Consider the following 15657-nt stretch of genomic DNA (forward strand, 5'->3'; position numbering starts at 1 on the left):
ACACACACACACACATGAGAGAGAGAAAGAGAGAGAGAGAATCGCTAGAGAAAGTGAATGACAAAAAGAAGGAAAATTAGATAAGAAGATACACTTTCACATGCAGGTGTGTATGCATGCGTGCATACAGGCATGTATGTATATATGTGGGTAGGTATAGACAAAAGTAGGCAACGATAAGAAAACTAGGGGAAGCGGTATGCTGCGCATAACCGGGGAAATACAATGAACGAATAACTATTTTGCTGTGACACCGATTTTCCATTAATGCAGCAGAACACATTTCAAGCGAATTTAGAAAACCTTTTTATACATTTAATTATTTTTCACCTTTAAATATTTTGTTGTATAGACTTTATCTTATCAATTAGCAGATGGCTTCTTCTCCAAAAAGAAAAGATGCAAATAAATCGACAGATTCCGAAATTACATTAAGATCAACATTTTCAAAGATTTTTACTCCAGAAGCAACGTGGCCGGATAAGGTTAGTAAATTGTTAATCTCATGGATTTAAATTAGTATTTAAGTCCTTTATGCTTAAAGGGGTGTGTATATTATATTTTACATTGCGGAAATTAATTTATAAAATCGTGAAATAATCTAGTATTTTCTTCGAAATAACAGATAAAAATATTCGTTTCTAGATTTCCTTCTAATTGCGGTTTTTTTTTTTAGTAACTCATAATTATTAATTATGAAATTAAAAAAAACACACACACATTTGTTTATTTTAATTATCTGCAAAGTCTACGTTAAAATATATACATATATATATATATTTTTTTTTTTAGGTTAATATACAACCCTCGATTGTCTCAAAATTATTCCCCGTTGAAATTTTAATTACATATTATTGTAAGATGCCGCAACGACAGCGAAACCGGGTTCTGATCGAAGTGAAGTGTTAAACAACCATCGATTGATTTTTTTTTTTTCCTCGATTATTAAGTTACCAAACAGGTCGCTCGTTTATAAAGATTCAGTAATGCATCGGTTGGAATTTGGGCTACTGCTATTATTATTTTTTGTTGTTGCTACTCTTTGCTTAGCCCTACAAAATTAAGAGGAATGACCAGCAAAAGTGGACTCTTATATGCTAGAAATAGATGGCATCTATTTCTAGCGTATAGGAGTCCACTTTTGCTGGTCATTCCTCTTAATTTTGTATGTAATATAATTTTAATCTTCGGATTTTTTTAAATATGCTAAACCACTGGTTTTAATTGATTAATATCAATTTCTACCCTTATTATTAAAAGTTTGCTTAGCCCTAGATAGCTTTAATCGATAGACCTGCAATCGAAGGTATTACAATCATAACCAACTCGTCCCCCCCCCCTGATATCGTGTACACCGAACAGCATTATTCAGTATTTCCTTTTATATTAGATGATAGTATGCGGTTTGAGGAATAAGTGGCTACTATTTCTAGCTGGTCTACCGACCACGTAATATTTGTACGACTGCACCTCACACATCATTTATCTAAATGCCATGAATAATAAACTTATTTCCAATGAACCCCACTTTTTAAGGCTTATCAATTTGGAACTTAATGCAATCAAGTGTTCTCTGATGATCCGTTGCATTTAAGCATACAAATGCCCATAGAACACCCATTGTACGTAGGAATTAATAATACGTAAGAATTAATAATATAAACTTCTGCATATCTTAATTTATCTTTTATTCTTAAAAAAACTAAGTTTCAACAGGGAAGTCTTTTCGTGGTCGCGCGACTTTCTAAAAATAATTGCCGAATCGCCCTGCCGCCTTTAAATAGGAAAGGGTACATGAAGTAGTATATTCTTATTTACTTATAAAAAGTTGGGATGGTCACGGCTGAAATGTTTTTGATTGTAGGTATGCCCACTTCGGATTAAACGGTACCAAGGTTTCTACTTGAACTAGACAGAAACGACTTTTCATGGTTGCCAGACCGCCTAGAAATAGTAGCCAAATATCATATCGAACTCTATTGTCTTAGAAAGGAAAAATACTTTAGACAGTATAGTCCCAAATATGCATTAAAAAAAAGATTTGGATGGTCTTGAGTCTTACCTTTGATCATAGGCCTGCTCGATGATGGCTACTCGGGGTTAAACAACAACATTAACCGCGTTTTAACTACTCCTTACTTGCTACAAACCCCATTCTTTGGTGGTACCATATTATTCATATACATTTCTGAAAAAAATAACATCTATAATAGTATAGCCTGAACAGGATAAACTACCCCTATTTCGCAGAAAAAAAGTGTAGGTGACACTTTTTTCTGCAAAATAGGGGTAGTTTATCCTGTCCAGGCTCTATTATTAGCATTATCCTGCGATTGAGAATTTAAAAATCACTTCTTTAACTTTCTAAAAGACATCTCAACGCTTCTAAAAGCAAACTTCGTTTGTTTGTTTACGTTTATCGTAATTTGAATTTAACCTATGATAGTGTTTTCTAGTAGGTTTTGTTTGGGTTTATTTATTTATTTGTCTTTAGTAGAAGGAAAAATTCTGGTGTGTCTTTTGTATCTTAGTAATCACCAATGTGATTTGCAAAGTCCAAATCAATTGACCATTATCTTACCATTGATTCTTTATTCTATAAGTTTTCAACCAAAGTAAAGTTGTAATTATATAAATCTGCAAAAATTTTTTTCTCGTGTTTAGTCCTAAAAGTCTGCCAAAATTCTATTAGGTTTGCAGCATAATATTAATTATGCTTGTTTCTTAAAGTATTCTTTAATTCTTTTATTGGTGTCACTTATTCCAGGCCCTCTTGTCTCTTGTATTCCTTTGTTACAATTTTCAGTTCATTTCATCTTTCTTTGGTTCTCCTGTTATTCACCAATGTTTATAATATACATCACCTTTTCTACCATTCTATATATATATATATAGATATATCATAGCCCAGTGTGTATAGTATACATTACCATTCTATCATCATCATCATCATTTAACGTCCGTTGTCCATACTGGCATAGGTTGGACGGTTTGACCAGGGCTGGAAAGCTGCGCCAGACTCCAGTCTGATTTGACATGGTTTTCTACAGCTGGATACCCTTCCTAATCCCAACCTCTCCAAGAGTTTAATAGGTCCCTTCTCTCATAATTTTACCTCTCGTCTCCCAACATAAAGCTGCTTCCTCAAAGTTCATAGTCTTGCAAGCTGCATGGCGACCTCACTGGTGCTGTGGTACACAAAAAGCCTCTAGTACACTCTGTAAAGTGTTTGGTGTTAGAAAAGGCATCCAGCCATGGAAACCCTGCCAAAGCCGACACCGGAGTATGATGCAGTCCTTGGGCCCACCAGATTCTGTCAAATAGTTCAATCCATACCAGCAAGGAACATGGACCCTTTCACATTCAGATTACTCTGTCAAATATAATGCTTATTTATTCACATTGTTTTTAATTAATGATGCATTATCTTGTAGCTTTGGAATTTCAGCAATGTGATTGTATATTTTTGGAATGACATTGTAGGGCAGGTGTGAGTGACTGGATCTGGCCAGTTTGAATGTAGACATAGAATATTATGGCCTGGTATAGCCGGTTTAAATGCTAGAGTTTGATGATGATGGTAGTGGTGTCTGTTGTTGTTTGCTTTGCTATCTCAGAAACTACCCAGGGTTGTGAACTCAAATTGTCTTAATAATTACTAAGCAAAATGTCAGATTAAATGAAAGATTTTTTTTTTTTTTGTCATTTTGCTTGACTGCTGGAGGTAGGTAGTTCTCATGGCAACGTAATTTATTCCACTTTCTAAACATTTTTATCATCATCATTTAGTGTCTGTTTTCCATGCTGGCATGGGTTGGATAATTTGACAGGAGCTGGCAAGGCCAGGAAGTTGCACCAAGCTCCAATTGTCTGTTTTGACTTGGTTTCTACTGCTGGATGCCCTTTCTAACGCCAGCTACTTCACAGAGTGCATTTGGTGCCTTTTAGGTGGCACCAATCCCCAACACCAGCAGAGGCACCAAGTAACTTGCAAGACAAAGTCTTAGCTGAGAGAAGGAGTGGAACCAAGGGAAGTGGGTTTGTGCCAAGCAAGAGATTAGAGTATAATAGCGGGATAGGGATAGGTATTTTATTATGGAAGAAATTCTTTGCTACTCTAGTCGGACAAGGAAGTGAGAAAGATAGGGAGACAATCACAGTGAGAGATAGAGAGAAATAGATGGTGTTAGAGATATATTGGAGCCTACCCACAGTGAACAGTGAGGATGGGGAGTAGAATAGTACAGAAGGGACAGAGGGGGATGTTCCATCAGAATGTGCGTGGATATCTTTAAAGGTGGAAAAGACAGGTGATGGTGAAGGAAATTGGAGTGGCTGGAAGGCAGGTGAGGAAGATGTGCGAGGGTATGGAGAGTATGCGGATAGGCACATGGAAAAGAGTGGAGGGGCCTGCAGTGGGTGAGGGAGAGCAGAAGGGCCTACAGTAGGTGTTGGGAAGATGAGGGGAGTTTTGACAGAAGCCAGATGTCTGTGTGTGTGTGTGTGTATATACGCAGGCCATCTCTCCTCTTCAATTTATCCTTGTATCCATGCTGCCCCCTTCAAACTTCTCCCTAATCACTATGCCCAGTCTTTTTTTTTTCCTTCCCGAAACTTCAACATCCTAGAATCCCCATTCTCTTCTCTTCATATCTTTCTCACAGATGTTGACTTTAAAAGGTTCAAGATGAACATTAATGACATCATTCTCACCAATCCAAGAGGACTTGCAATGGCCATGCATTGGTCTTCCATTTCCTCCAGACCTAACAATTAAAACATCAGTGACCAATCAATAAATTGCTCTTTTTTTGTTTCGTTCTTCTATTTTATTTTATTTATTTATTTTTGTTGTCTTGTTTAGAATTCATTTTCGATGTCTTTATTTTACAGGATGAATTCCTCGACGTTATTTACTGGATGCGGCAAATTTTGGGCATCTTTCTTGGACTTATATGGGGAATTATTCCCTTGAAAGGCATCTTTGGAATTTTAATGTAAGCACATTGTTTTTTGTTAATGAACTCTTTCTCATAGACCTCCTGGATCAGGTATAAACGGTCACAATTCAACCAGGTAGAAAATGAGACAGTAGGAATTCTCTTTTCTCAGAACACATTAATCAATTGACTTTCCCCAGGAATTGAAGCTTTGCTATTCTAAGTGTTTGCTTAGAGTCTACAGCATCTCATATATATACATATATATATATATATATATATATATATATGATTTTCTTGTGCCGGTGGCATGTTAGAAAATCATTCAAGTGAGGTCATTGCCAGTGCCGCTGGACTGGTTCCTGTGCAGGTGGCATGTAAAAAAAAACTCTATTTTGAGCGTGGCCATTGCCAGTACCGCATGACTGGCCCTCTTGGAGTGGTTGGCGTTAGGAAGGGCATCCAGCTGTAGAAACTCTGCCAGATCAGATTGGAGCCTGGTGCAGCCATCCGGTTCACCAGTCCTCAGTCAAATCGTCCAACCCATGCTAGCATGGAAAGCGGACGTTAAACGATGATGATATATATATATATATATATATATATATATATATATATATATATATGTATATATATATATATAATCATCATTATTTAATATCCATTTTCCATGCTGCATGGGTTAGATGGTTTGACAGGAGCTAGCAAGCTGAAGAGCTGCTTAGGCTCTGTGTCTGTTTTGGCATGGTTTCTATGGCTGGATGCCCTTCCTAATGGCAACCACTTTATAAGATGTACTGGGTGCTTTTATGCAGCACCAGCATGGGTGCTTTTGCATGGCACTGATATGGGTACTTTTTATGTGGCACCAGCACCCACATTCCCACAATATTAAAACTTCTCAGCTGGAGATGGTTGCAGGGGACAAGCCTGTATACAAAGACAACCACGATTTTACTTAACTTGACATGTCTTCTCAAATACAGCAAATTGCCAGGAGTCTTGGTCTCCTGTCATCCCCTCTGTGAGGCCCAACTTCTGAAGATCCTTTCTCACCATTTCATCCCATGTCTTCCTAGATCTATTTCTTCCACATGTTCCCTCTACAGTTGCATCAAAAGATCAGCACTTCTTCATGCAATTGTCTTGATTCTTATGCATCACATGACCATACCAGCACAGTCTTCTCTCTTACATGCTACATCTGACACCTCGTATACCCAGTTCTTCTCTCAAATCACTTACACTCTGTCATAGATGCACACTGACATTACCCATCCAGTGGAGCATGCTGGCTTCATTTCTTTCAAGCCTTCACATAACCTCAGTTGTCATATCCCATGTCTCACTACCATGTAGCACAGCTGTACATACACGAGTATCATAAAATCTGCCTTTCACTCTGAGAGAGGCACTTCATTACTAACAGAGGTAGTAGCTCTGAACTTTATTCAGCCTATTCTTATTCTATCAGTTTCTTTTGCCGAACCGCTAAGTTATGGGCACGTAAATACACCAGCATCAGTTGTCAAGTGATGGCGGGGAAGAAACACATACACACAAATACACACACACAAACACACAATAGTCTTCTTGTCTACCAAATCCACTCACAAGGCTTTGGTTGGACTGAGGCTATAGTAGAAGACACTTGTCCAAGATGCCATGCAGTGGGACTGAACCCAGAACCATGTGGTTGGTAAGCAAGATACTTACCACACAACCACTCCTGCACCTGTGTACATTTAACTTAGTTCTCAGGGGTATTCAGCATGATGCAGAATGTGATGAGGTTGGCCCTTTGAAATACAGGAATGACTCATTTTTGCCAGCCGAGTGGACTGGGGCAGCAGGAAATACAGTCTCCTGCTCACATGAATGTAACTAACCACCCCAAAACATTTTGTCTGACGTTCTTCCGATCCTGCCATCCATCCATCCTCTATTTGGTGCGTTCCCTATTAACTCCATACTAGCTTATTTAATGTCACTTGTAGTTGAGCTAACCTACAGTAACATAGAAGAGCAAATCTAAAGATAAATGGTAGTAGTGGTGGTGGTGGTGGTGGTGGCAGCAGTAGAGACGACAACTTCTGCCACCACCAGCAATGAAAACGATGTTTCTGATGGTAGTAATAATAGTAGTAGCTACTACTCGACATATCTTTTCTTCGTTCCTCCTTCCTTTCCTTTCATCTAACAGATAAAGCAGAAACCTAAATAGATATTAATTTTATATTTTCTCACAGCTCTATATGTCATGACCTATTGCTCTATTTATTTCAGTGGTTGGGGAAAGACTCTAGTATTTCAATGTATCCATTAATACACGAAATTTAACTGTCCCCTTTATCCTCCCCTACACCCGTCTGTCTTTAATTAATTGTCAAGGTCAGTATTTGATGTTTTCTCGTTTTTACACAGCAAAGTTTGTCTCACATGTCTTGACTAAATGTCATCTTTTCGTCTTCTCTTTCAGTTTTTTCCTCATCAATGTTGGCTTTATATACATGTACTACAGCACTTTCCAGCGTGTTGAAGATGAAGAATATGGTGGCTCAGCAGAGATTTTAAAAGAAGGATTGATGACTTCGTTTTCCTCATTTCTAGTTAGTACCCTTTTTTTCAAAAAAAATTTATCCATTGTTTATATGAACATAACTATATATATATATACTTGTATGCTATGATCTACTATTTATGGTGATGGGTCCACATAAAAAGCACTACTGCTGGTGCCACATAGAGAACACTGGTACTGGTGCCACATAAAAAGCACTGGTACTGGTGCCACATAGAGAACACTGGTACTGGTGCCACATAAAAAGCACTGGTACTGGTGCTGGTGCCACATAAAAAGCACTGGTGCTGATGCCACATAAAGAACACTGGTGCTGGTGTTACATAAAAAGCACTGGTGCTGGTGCCACATAAAGAACACTGGTGCTGGTGCCACATAGAGAACACTGGTGTTGGTGCCACCTAAAAAGCACTGATAATGGTGTCACATAAAGAGCACCCAGTACACTCTAAAGTGGTTGGTGTTAGGAAGGGCATCCAGCTGTAGAAACCTTGCTAGAACAGACAATGGAACCTGGTACAACTCTCTGCCTTGCCAACTCTTGTCAAGCCATCCGACTCATGCCAGCATAGAAAGCAAGCATTAGATGATGATGATTTGGCTCTCGAGCCAATGCTACAGAAGAAGGAACTTTCCAGGGGCATCCATTCTGAGCTGGGATAGATGAGAACTGCTTCAGCATTTGCGGATGCTACCACAGTAAAGGTATCAGACTCCAAGGAAGTAAAAGTAGTCAAGTCCCATTGTAAAGGAATATGGGGAGCAAAGATAAATCTGGTCAGTGAACTTGTGGCTTAGCACTTGTCAAACAACATAATAGATTGTTGGACAGTTAAATTGCTCAGGGGATGATCTGGTCCATCATCATCATCATTTAGCATCCGTTGTCCGTGCTGGCATGAGTTGGACAGCTTGACCAGAACTGGCAAGCTGAGGGAGCACGGTTTGGCATGGTTTCTACAGCTGGATGCTTTTCCTAATGCCAACTACTGCAAGAGTGTAATGGGTGCTTTTACATGCCACCGGAATGGGTACCAGTTGCATGACACTAGTATCTGCCACGAATAGAATTTCACTTGGCTTGATGGGTCTGTCTTCTACTCAAGCACAGTGTATTGCCACTGGTCTCGGTCACTTTTCATTGCCTCTGTGAGGCCCAGCGCTCGAAAGGTACTTTATACGTGCCATCGGCACAATATGAATAAATATCCATTAAATTTGACAGAGTAATCAGTGTTAAAGGGTTAAAGCAGCAAGCTGGCAGAATTGTTAGAGCATCAGGAAAACTGCTTGGCAATATTTTCTCTGATCTTTACATTTTGAGTTCAAATCCTACTGAGGTCAATTCTGCCTTTCATCCTTTTGGGGTTAATAAAATGATATTCAGTCAAGTGTTGGGGACAATGCTTGGCCATGCCGGCAAGTTAGGCAGTTCCTACCTTGAATAAAATAGATCGATAGCAACATTTTCCTTTTATGGCAAAATATGCACCTAATTCAATAAAATTATGAAGGTTACTCTGATTACTATACATAAAATACAAAATATATTATTTTTTTGTAGATTAGGTTGGTATCATTCAACCCTGATTTTTAATCTCCTACAACACCGTTTTCTTTACATGCTATAAAGGCAGAAGTAAATCTGTCTTCAACTCGGTCACACATCTGTGTTTCGCTTATTTTTTGTGTATTTGACTGCATAAAGGTCGCCAACTGCCTACCTTGAGTAATTACTGACAAGTTGATACCATTGCCTGGAGCAATGGTATCAACTTACCCTTCTCCTTAAAATTGCAGGCCTTATACCAAAATTTAAAATTATTGTTATCATTATAGGTACAGCCATGGCTGTGTGGTTAAGAAGTTTGCTTCCCAACCACATGGTTTCAAATTCAGTCCCACTGTGTGGCACCTTGAGCAAGTGTCTTCTACTATAGCCTTGGGCTGACCAAAGCCATGTGAGGAGATTTAGTAGACAGAAACTAAAAGCCCATCATCTATACATGTGTGCGCGTGCATGTGTGTGTCTTTGTGTCTGTGTTTGTCCCCCACCATCACTTGACAATTTGTGTTGGTGTGTTTACATTCCTGTAACTTAGCGGTTCGGCAAAAGAGCCTGATATAATGCAAAAATATCCTAAAAAACTGCTACTCAGAGTTTCCTGTTCCCGTTCATCAGACAGTTGTGATTAAGAATGGGACAAGAATTAAGGTTATATTTTCTTCGATTTTACACAAAATGATATTCAATTTTATATCACCATTTCTTAAAAAAGAAAACGTTAGTTGAAACAACCAATGAAATGAAACCAAATTCAAATGTGTATCTGTCAATGTAAATTGTACAATATATTTACACATATAACTTTAATTCTTGTCCCATTCTTAATCACAACTGTCTGATAAATAGGAACGTGAAAATCTGAGTAGCAGTTTTTCGTGGTATTTTTGCAGTTTTAATAATAAAGTATATATATGTATTGCCAGGGCCCCTGGACTGGCTCTTGTGCGGGTGGCACATAAGATGTACCATCCTGAGCGTGACCGTTGCCAGTACCGCCTGACTGGCCTTGTAGGGTTTTCGAGCGAGATCATTGCCAGTGCCCCTGGACTGGCTCTTGTGCGAGTGGCACATAAAAGACACCATTTCGAGCGTGGCCGTTTTCGTGCGGGTGACACGTAAAAGCACCCACTACACTCTCTGAGTGGTTGGCGTTAGGAAGGGCATCCAGCTGTAGAAACTCTGCCAAATTAGATTGGAGCCTGGTGTAGCCATCCGGTTGCACCAGTCCTCAGTCAAATCGTCCAACCCATGCTAGCATGGAAAGCGGACGTTAAACGATGATGATGATGATGATATATATATATATATATAAATTTATTGTTAACAGAAGTCGGGATGCATGGCGTTATTCCGTAAATGATAAATGCATTAAATACTTAAATACTGCAAAACGTATATGTAGGGCAGAGACAGAAGGACCCAAATTCTTCATCCATTATCGACCAAAAATACTAAAACTCATTAAAGGCACAAAACTGAGTATTAGTATTTTTGGTCGATAACTGATAAAGAATTTGGGTCCTTCTGTGTCTGCCCTACATGTATGTTTTGCAGTATTTAATGCATTTTTCATTTATTATATATATATATATATATATATATATATATATATATATATATATATATCATCACCGTTTAACGTGATATATATATATATGTGTGCATATGCATATACACAAAAGGCTTCTTTCAGTTTCTCTCTATCAAATCCACTCACAAGGCTCTGGTCAGTCTGAGGCTATAGCAGAAGACACTTGCCCAAAGTGCCACGCTGTGGGACTGAACTCAGAACCATTTTGGTTGGGAAGTAAGATTCTTACCACAGAGCCATGCCTGTTGAATATTTTTACCAAGCATTTTACAATTTTGTCTTTTTTCTTCTAATTTCAGGTCGTTTGGATTGTTTTGTACTCATCTTTATACTCAGATTTATAGCAGGCACACACACACACATATTTCTATATATATATATATATATATATATATATATATATATATATATATATATATATATGTATATATATATCTATATATATATACACATTATATATACATGTGTGTGTGAGTGTGTGTGTCAACACTGTACGGTTCTTTCCTTGTTTGAAAAACTGCCTTCTAACAGAATAAAACTTTTTTCGATATATGGTTGGCACTAGAATATTCAAAGCTGATTCTCATCTTACCCAACAAGGTATAATTCCAACATAACTACTTCACCATGGTTGTTAAACTAAACTCATACACATGTCTTATCAACATTTGTTCTGTTTCGTTTCCATTTATTCCAACACAGCTCTTTTGGTTGTTTTCTCAGACTTTGAGTAAAACAACTTCAAAGTAGTTTATTACTGCATCACAATGTTGGCAGACTTCTGAAGTGAGAAGGGGTGGGGGTGCCGAGGTGAGAGAGAGAGATAGGGAGAAAAAAAGAAACTGGAAACAGAAGAAATAATAGTTTGCTGCCATAATAATCAAAAGATGGTTTCATCATCCTCAATAAAATATTGACAAACTGGAAATTGTATTGGTTTTGTTGTTGTTCTTGTTGTTGTCCTTTAGCCCCAGTACTACAGTACTATTCCTGTTATAGCACCAGGTATAGGATTATGAAAGCTAGCACTCCGTCGGTTACGACGACGAGGGTCCCAGTTGATCCGATCAACGGAACGGCTTGCTCTTGAAATTAACATGCAAGTGACTGAGCAATCTACAGACACGTGTACCCTTAACGTAGTTCTCAGAGAGATTTGGGGTGACACAGAGTGTGACAAGGCCGGCCCTTTGAAATACAGGTACTACTCATTTTTGCCAGCTGAGTGGACTGGAGCAACGTGAAATAAAGTGTCTTGCTCAAGGACACAATGCGTCGCCTGGAATCGAACTCATGACCTTCCGATCGTGAGCCGAATGCCTCTAACCACTAAGCCACATGCCTTCACTATGAAAGCTAAGAGATAAGGTTGAAAGAAAGATTACAGGAAAGTAAGATATCAAATAGCAAGAATCTGGACATGAGGTATAACAACAGAAATGGTAGAAAGAAGAAAAAGCTTGCAAATGTTCTCTAATATGAAGACCTGAAACCTCCATAAGGCATTTCAAATTGGTAAGTAGCATGCTAGAGATGTGTCTAGAATGATAATTGAATAGTCAATGTTTAATGATAACGAAAAGAGACTTTGAAGCACTGCTATGAGAGGCTCTTGGGATATATGGAAGCATGAGAGTGAGTCAGTCTATCCTGAGTTGTCATGATTCAATCTCTTTTTTTTTTTTTTTTTTACTCTTTTACTTGTTCCAGTCATTTGACTGTGGCCATGCTAGAACACTGCCTTTAGTCGAGTAAATCGATCCCAGGACTTATTCTTTGGAAGCCTAGTACTTATTCTATCGGTTTCTTTTGCCGAACCGCTAAGTTACAGGGATGTAACCATGTGGTTAGTAAGTAAGCTACTTACCACACAGCCACTCCTGCGCCAATGTTCATCTTTTGTTATGGTGAATAGGAGAGAGAGTATCATATAGGATAGGATCGGATAAAGTTTCTTCTGGAGTCGTAGAGATTCATAGAACTAGTTTCTGTGGCACATATATTTTCCCCTTGGATAGGACACTGGTCCATCACAGATTACTCATTTTTGCCACCTGAGTGGACTGAGCCAATGTGAAATGAAGTATTTTGCTCCAGAGCACAATGCATTGCCCAGTCCAGAAATCGAAACCACATTCTTCTGATCATGATTCCAACACCCTAACAATTAAGCCATGTTCCTCCAAAGAGCCTCCTGTAAGTCATAACGGAAGAGTTTAAGACCAGCTACCTGTTGGAACTCCTGTATGGCAATGATCTAGTTCACAGAACTGAATCTCTCGTAGATTTAGAGAAGAAATTCTTAACCTGGAAGCAAAACCTAGAATTGAAAGGCCTCTATGTAAATTTTACAAAGACTTAAGTATTAATAGGTTGCAAAGAAGATAGGACTGTGTTACAATCAGTGGGGAAAAGGCCTTGCTGTGTATTTAGAAAAGGATAAGCTAGAAACTTCCATACTATGACCTTGTTTCCAGTCAGTATTAAGTACAGAGGTACAAAAAATACAGTGGAATCACAGGCAGGCTAACAGAGCAGTAGATTTCTTTGTATAGGTGCACAGGGGCAATAAACACTATGAATGCATGTGAAATAGATTCTCTCAGATGCCTAGAAAGCTCCCTGGATGTAGTTGATAGTTTTTGTTACCTGGTGACCTAATTAACAATGGAGACGAATGTTCCACAAGCATAGAGTAGCCAGGTTGGAAAAAAAGTTCTGGGAGCTATTGGTGTTGTTGTTTACAAAGGGTTTCTTTCTCTGAATGAAAGGTAAATTGTATGATACTTGTGTATGAACTGTAATGCTGCTTGGTAATGAATGTTGGCCCTGAATGCAGAGGTTTTGTGAAGATTAGAAAGAAATAAAGCATATTCTGCCAGATGTGTGTATAACTCTATATGGCTTTTTTTTTAATGCTTTTAACATTTGATTGTCTTGGTGATGCAGAGTCAACAATCATCTTCTCTGCAAGGCAGAGCATCTTGAGAACAATGCTCATTGCTTTGTTCCAGGTTTTCTTCTTCCATAAGTTCTATCAACTGAGAATATTCTGCACATCTTTAAACAGTTGTCATCCTCCATACACATTATATCAGAAGTCTTTTCTTTTCTACACTACATCCGATTCATCTTGCATCCAGATTTTCTCAGTTCATTTGTATTACATTGTCCATGCATTACGTATTTTAAAAGCCTGGACTTATTTGATTGGTTTCTTTTGCTGAGCCGCTAAGTTATGGGGACATCAACAAAGCGACACCAAATTGTTAAGCAGAGATGGAGGACAAAGACACACAGATATATATACGATGAAAGCCCATGGCTCAGTGGTTAAAGTGTCACACTTACAATCATGAGGTAACTAATTTGATTCTTGGACTGGGTTGTGTTGTTCTTGAGCAAGACTCTTTATTTCACGTTGCTCAAGTTCATTCAGCTGTAGAAATGAGTTGCGACATCTCTGGTGCGAAGTTATATCAGCCTTCGCCTTTTTCTAGGACATCATCAGTGCCATGGAGATGAGAGGCTGGTATGCATGGATGACTGCTGGTCTTCTATAAACAAATTTGCCCAGACTTGTATCTCAAAGGGGAACTTTCTAGGTGCAATTCCATGGTCATTCATTACCGAAGGAGGTCTTTTATAATACGACAGGCTATTTTCAGTTTCCATCTACCAAATCCACTCACAAATCTTTGGTTGGCCCAGGGCCATAGTAGAAGGCATTTGCCCAAGATGACACTTCCTGGAACCACGTGGTTGGGAAGCAAACTTCTTAGCACACAGCCATATCTGCATCTATGAGAGGAAGTCAAAAATTATCTGCACTTTAACCATAACATCTTTAGTATTGCCACACTGCCTTCTGTGCAAACGTGCTTATAGTTGGTACTATTGTGATCACATGATCAAAGTTTGAGCCTGACTGCGCCATTTTTCTTTCCAGATTTACAGTGTAAGCATGGCCGCTTCACTAGCAATGTGCACAAAAGAACAAAGAGCAGTGATCCGATTGCTCTGGAGAAGAGGTGTACAATCAACAGTGCTTTGCTGGCTAATAAACTGAAGCCAGCAATTCAGACCAAATACGGAAACCTATTGAAGAAAGTTTTGTTGTTGCATGACAATGCATGCTATCACATGGTTGCCCAAACCGTTGAAAGCATTAACCAATTGGGTTTTGAGGTGCTGGAACACCCTGCCTACCCCTTTCTGACTATCATATCTTTGGACCACTCAAAGATGGTTTACAAGGTTGACAATTTCCTATGGATGAAGATGTGAAGGAAGCAGTGAATATGCAAGCTTGTGGACCACTGGACCAAGTGCATCAAAAAAGGGGACTATCTATCTGTTTATCTCCTGCTTTTGTGTAAATACATTGAAAAATCAAGAGTGCGTATAATTTTTGACTCTCCCTTGTATATAGTTGATGAATTTAACCCAGAGTATTGCCAGGATAGGTAAAATGGGAAGAGGAAAGCAGTTTTTAGTAGGCTCCCCCCACTTTTTTTAACAAAATAAAAAATTTAAATTTAAAAAAAAAAAAAAAAAGAAAGGAACAATTTATTGGAAAAAGTTTTTCTTTTATTAAAAACATTTCGTGTTTAGAACTTTTAGACCAAAATGAAGTTTGATATTGTGTAAGATGGAACTTATTTCAGTTGTCGCTCACATAAGAGATGGATGAAGGGAATGTCTTTACACAAATTATGTAGAAAGAGCAAACTACTACCTGTTATTTCTACAATCATACTTTGAGACAACAGTTTCTTTTGGTAATGAAGAGACATAAAAAACATGAAGCTGAAATAATAATTCACTGAAAGCATGCTTTACCTAGAAAGCATTTCAAAATATATAATTATTATAACAAGAGAAACTAACCTCATTCTACTGGAAGCTTGTTATATAAATAAAAGCTGACACAAACCTAAAACGATACCAAGGAAGTTAAATATGTCGCTGCCAGATA

General features: G+C 38.3%; 1 protein-coding gene across 1 annotated transcript; it reads left to right on the forward strand.

Annotated features, from left to right (window-relative positions):
- Positions 1-223: 223 nt before the first annotated feature.
- Positions 224-11607, forward strand: LOC106873359 (GEL complex subunit OPTI). The gene is made up of 4 exons (XM_089348533.1): positions 224-485; positions 4894-4997; positions 7420-7549; positions 10979-11607. The coding sequence occupies exons 1-4, from the start codon at positions 375-377 to the stop codon at positions 11021-11023; spliced, it is 390 nt and encodes a 129-aa protein (XP_089204659.1). The 5' UTR covers positions 224-374; the 3' UTR covers positions 11024-11607.
- Positions 11608-15657: the final 4050 nt, after the last annotated feature.

Source organism: Octopus bimaculoides, chromosome 1 (assembly GCF_046866305.1).
Source record: "Octopus bimaculoides isolate indiv1 chromosome 1, ASM4686630v1, whole genome shotgun sequence".
NCBI lineage: Eukaryota > Metazoa > Mollusca > Cephalopoda > Octopoda > Octopodidae > Octopus > Octopus bimaculoides.

What these genes read in the sequence shown, in the direction of transcription:
- LOC106873359 (XM_089348533.1), top strand. Translation starts at nt 375, where the DNA reads ATGGCTTCTTCTCCAAAAAGAAAAGATGCAAATAAATCGACAGATTCC. An exon ending in AAGCAACGTGGCCGGATAAG is followed by an intron (nt 486 to 4,893) that starts GTTAGTAAATTG and finishes TTTATTTTACAG; the next exon opens with GATGAATTCCTCGACGTTAT. An exon ending in GGCATCTTTGGAATTTTAAT is followed by an intron (nt 4,998 to 7,419) that starts GTAAGCACATTG and finishes CTTCTCTTTCAG; the next exon opens with TTTTTTCCTCATCAATGTTG.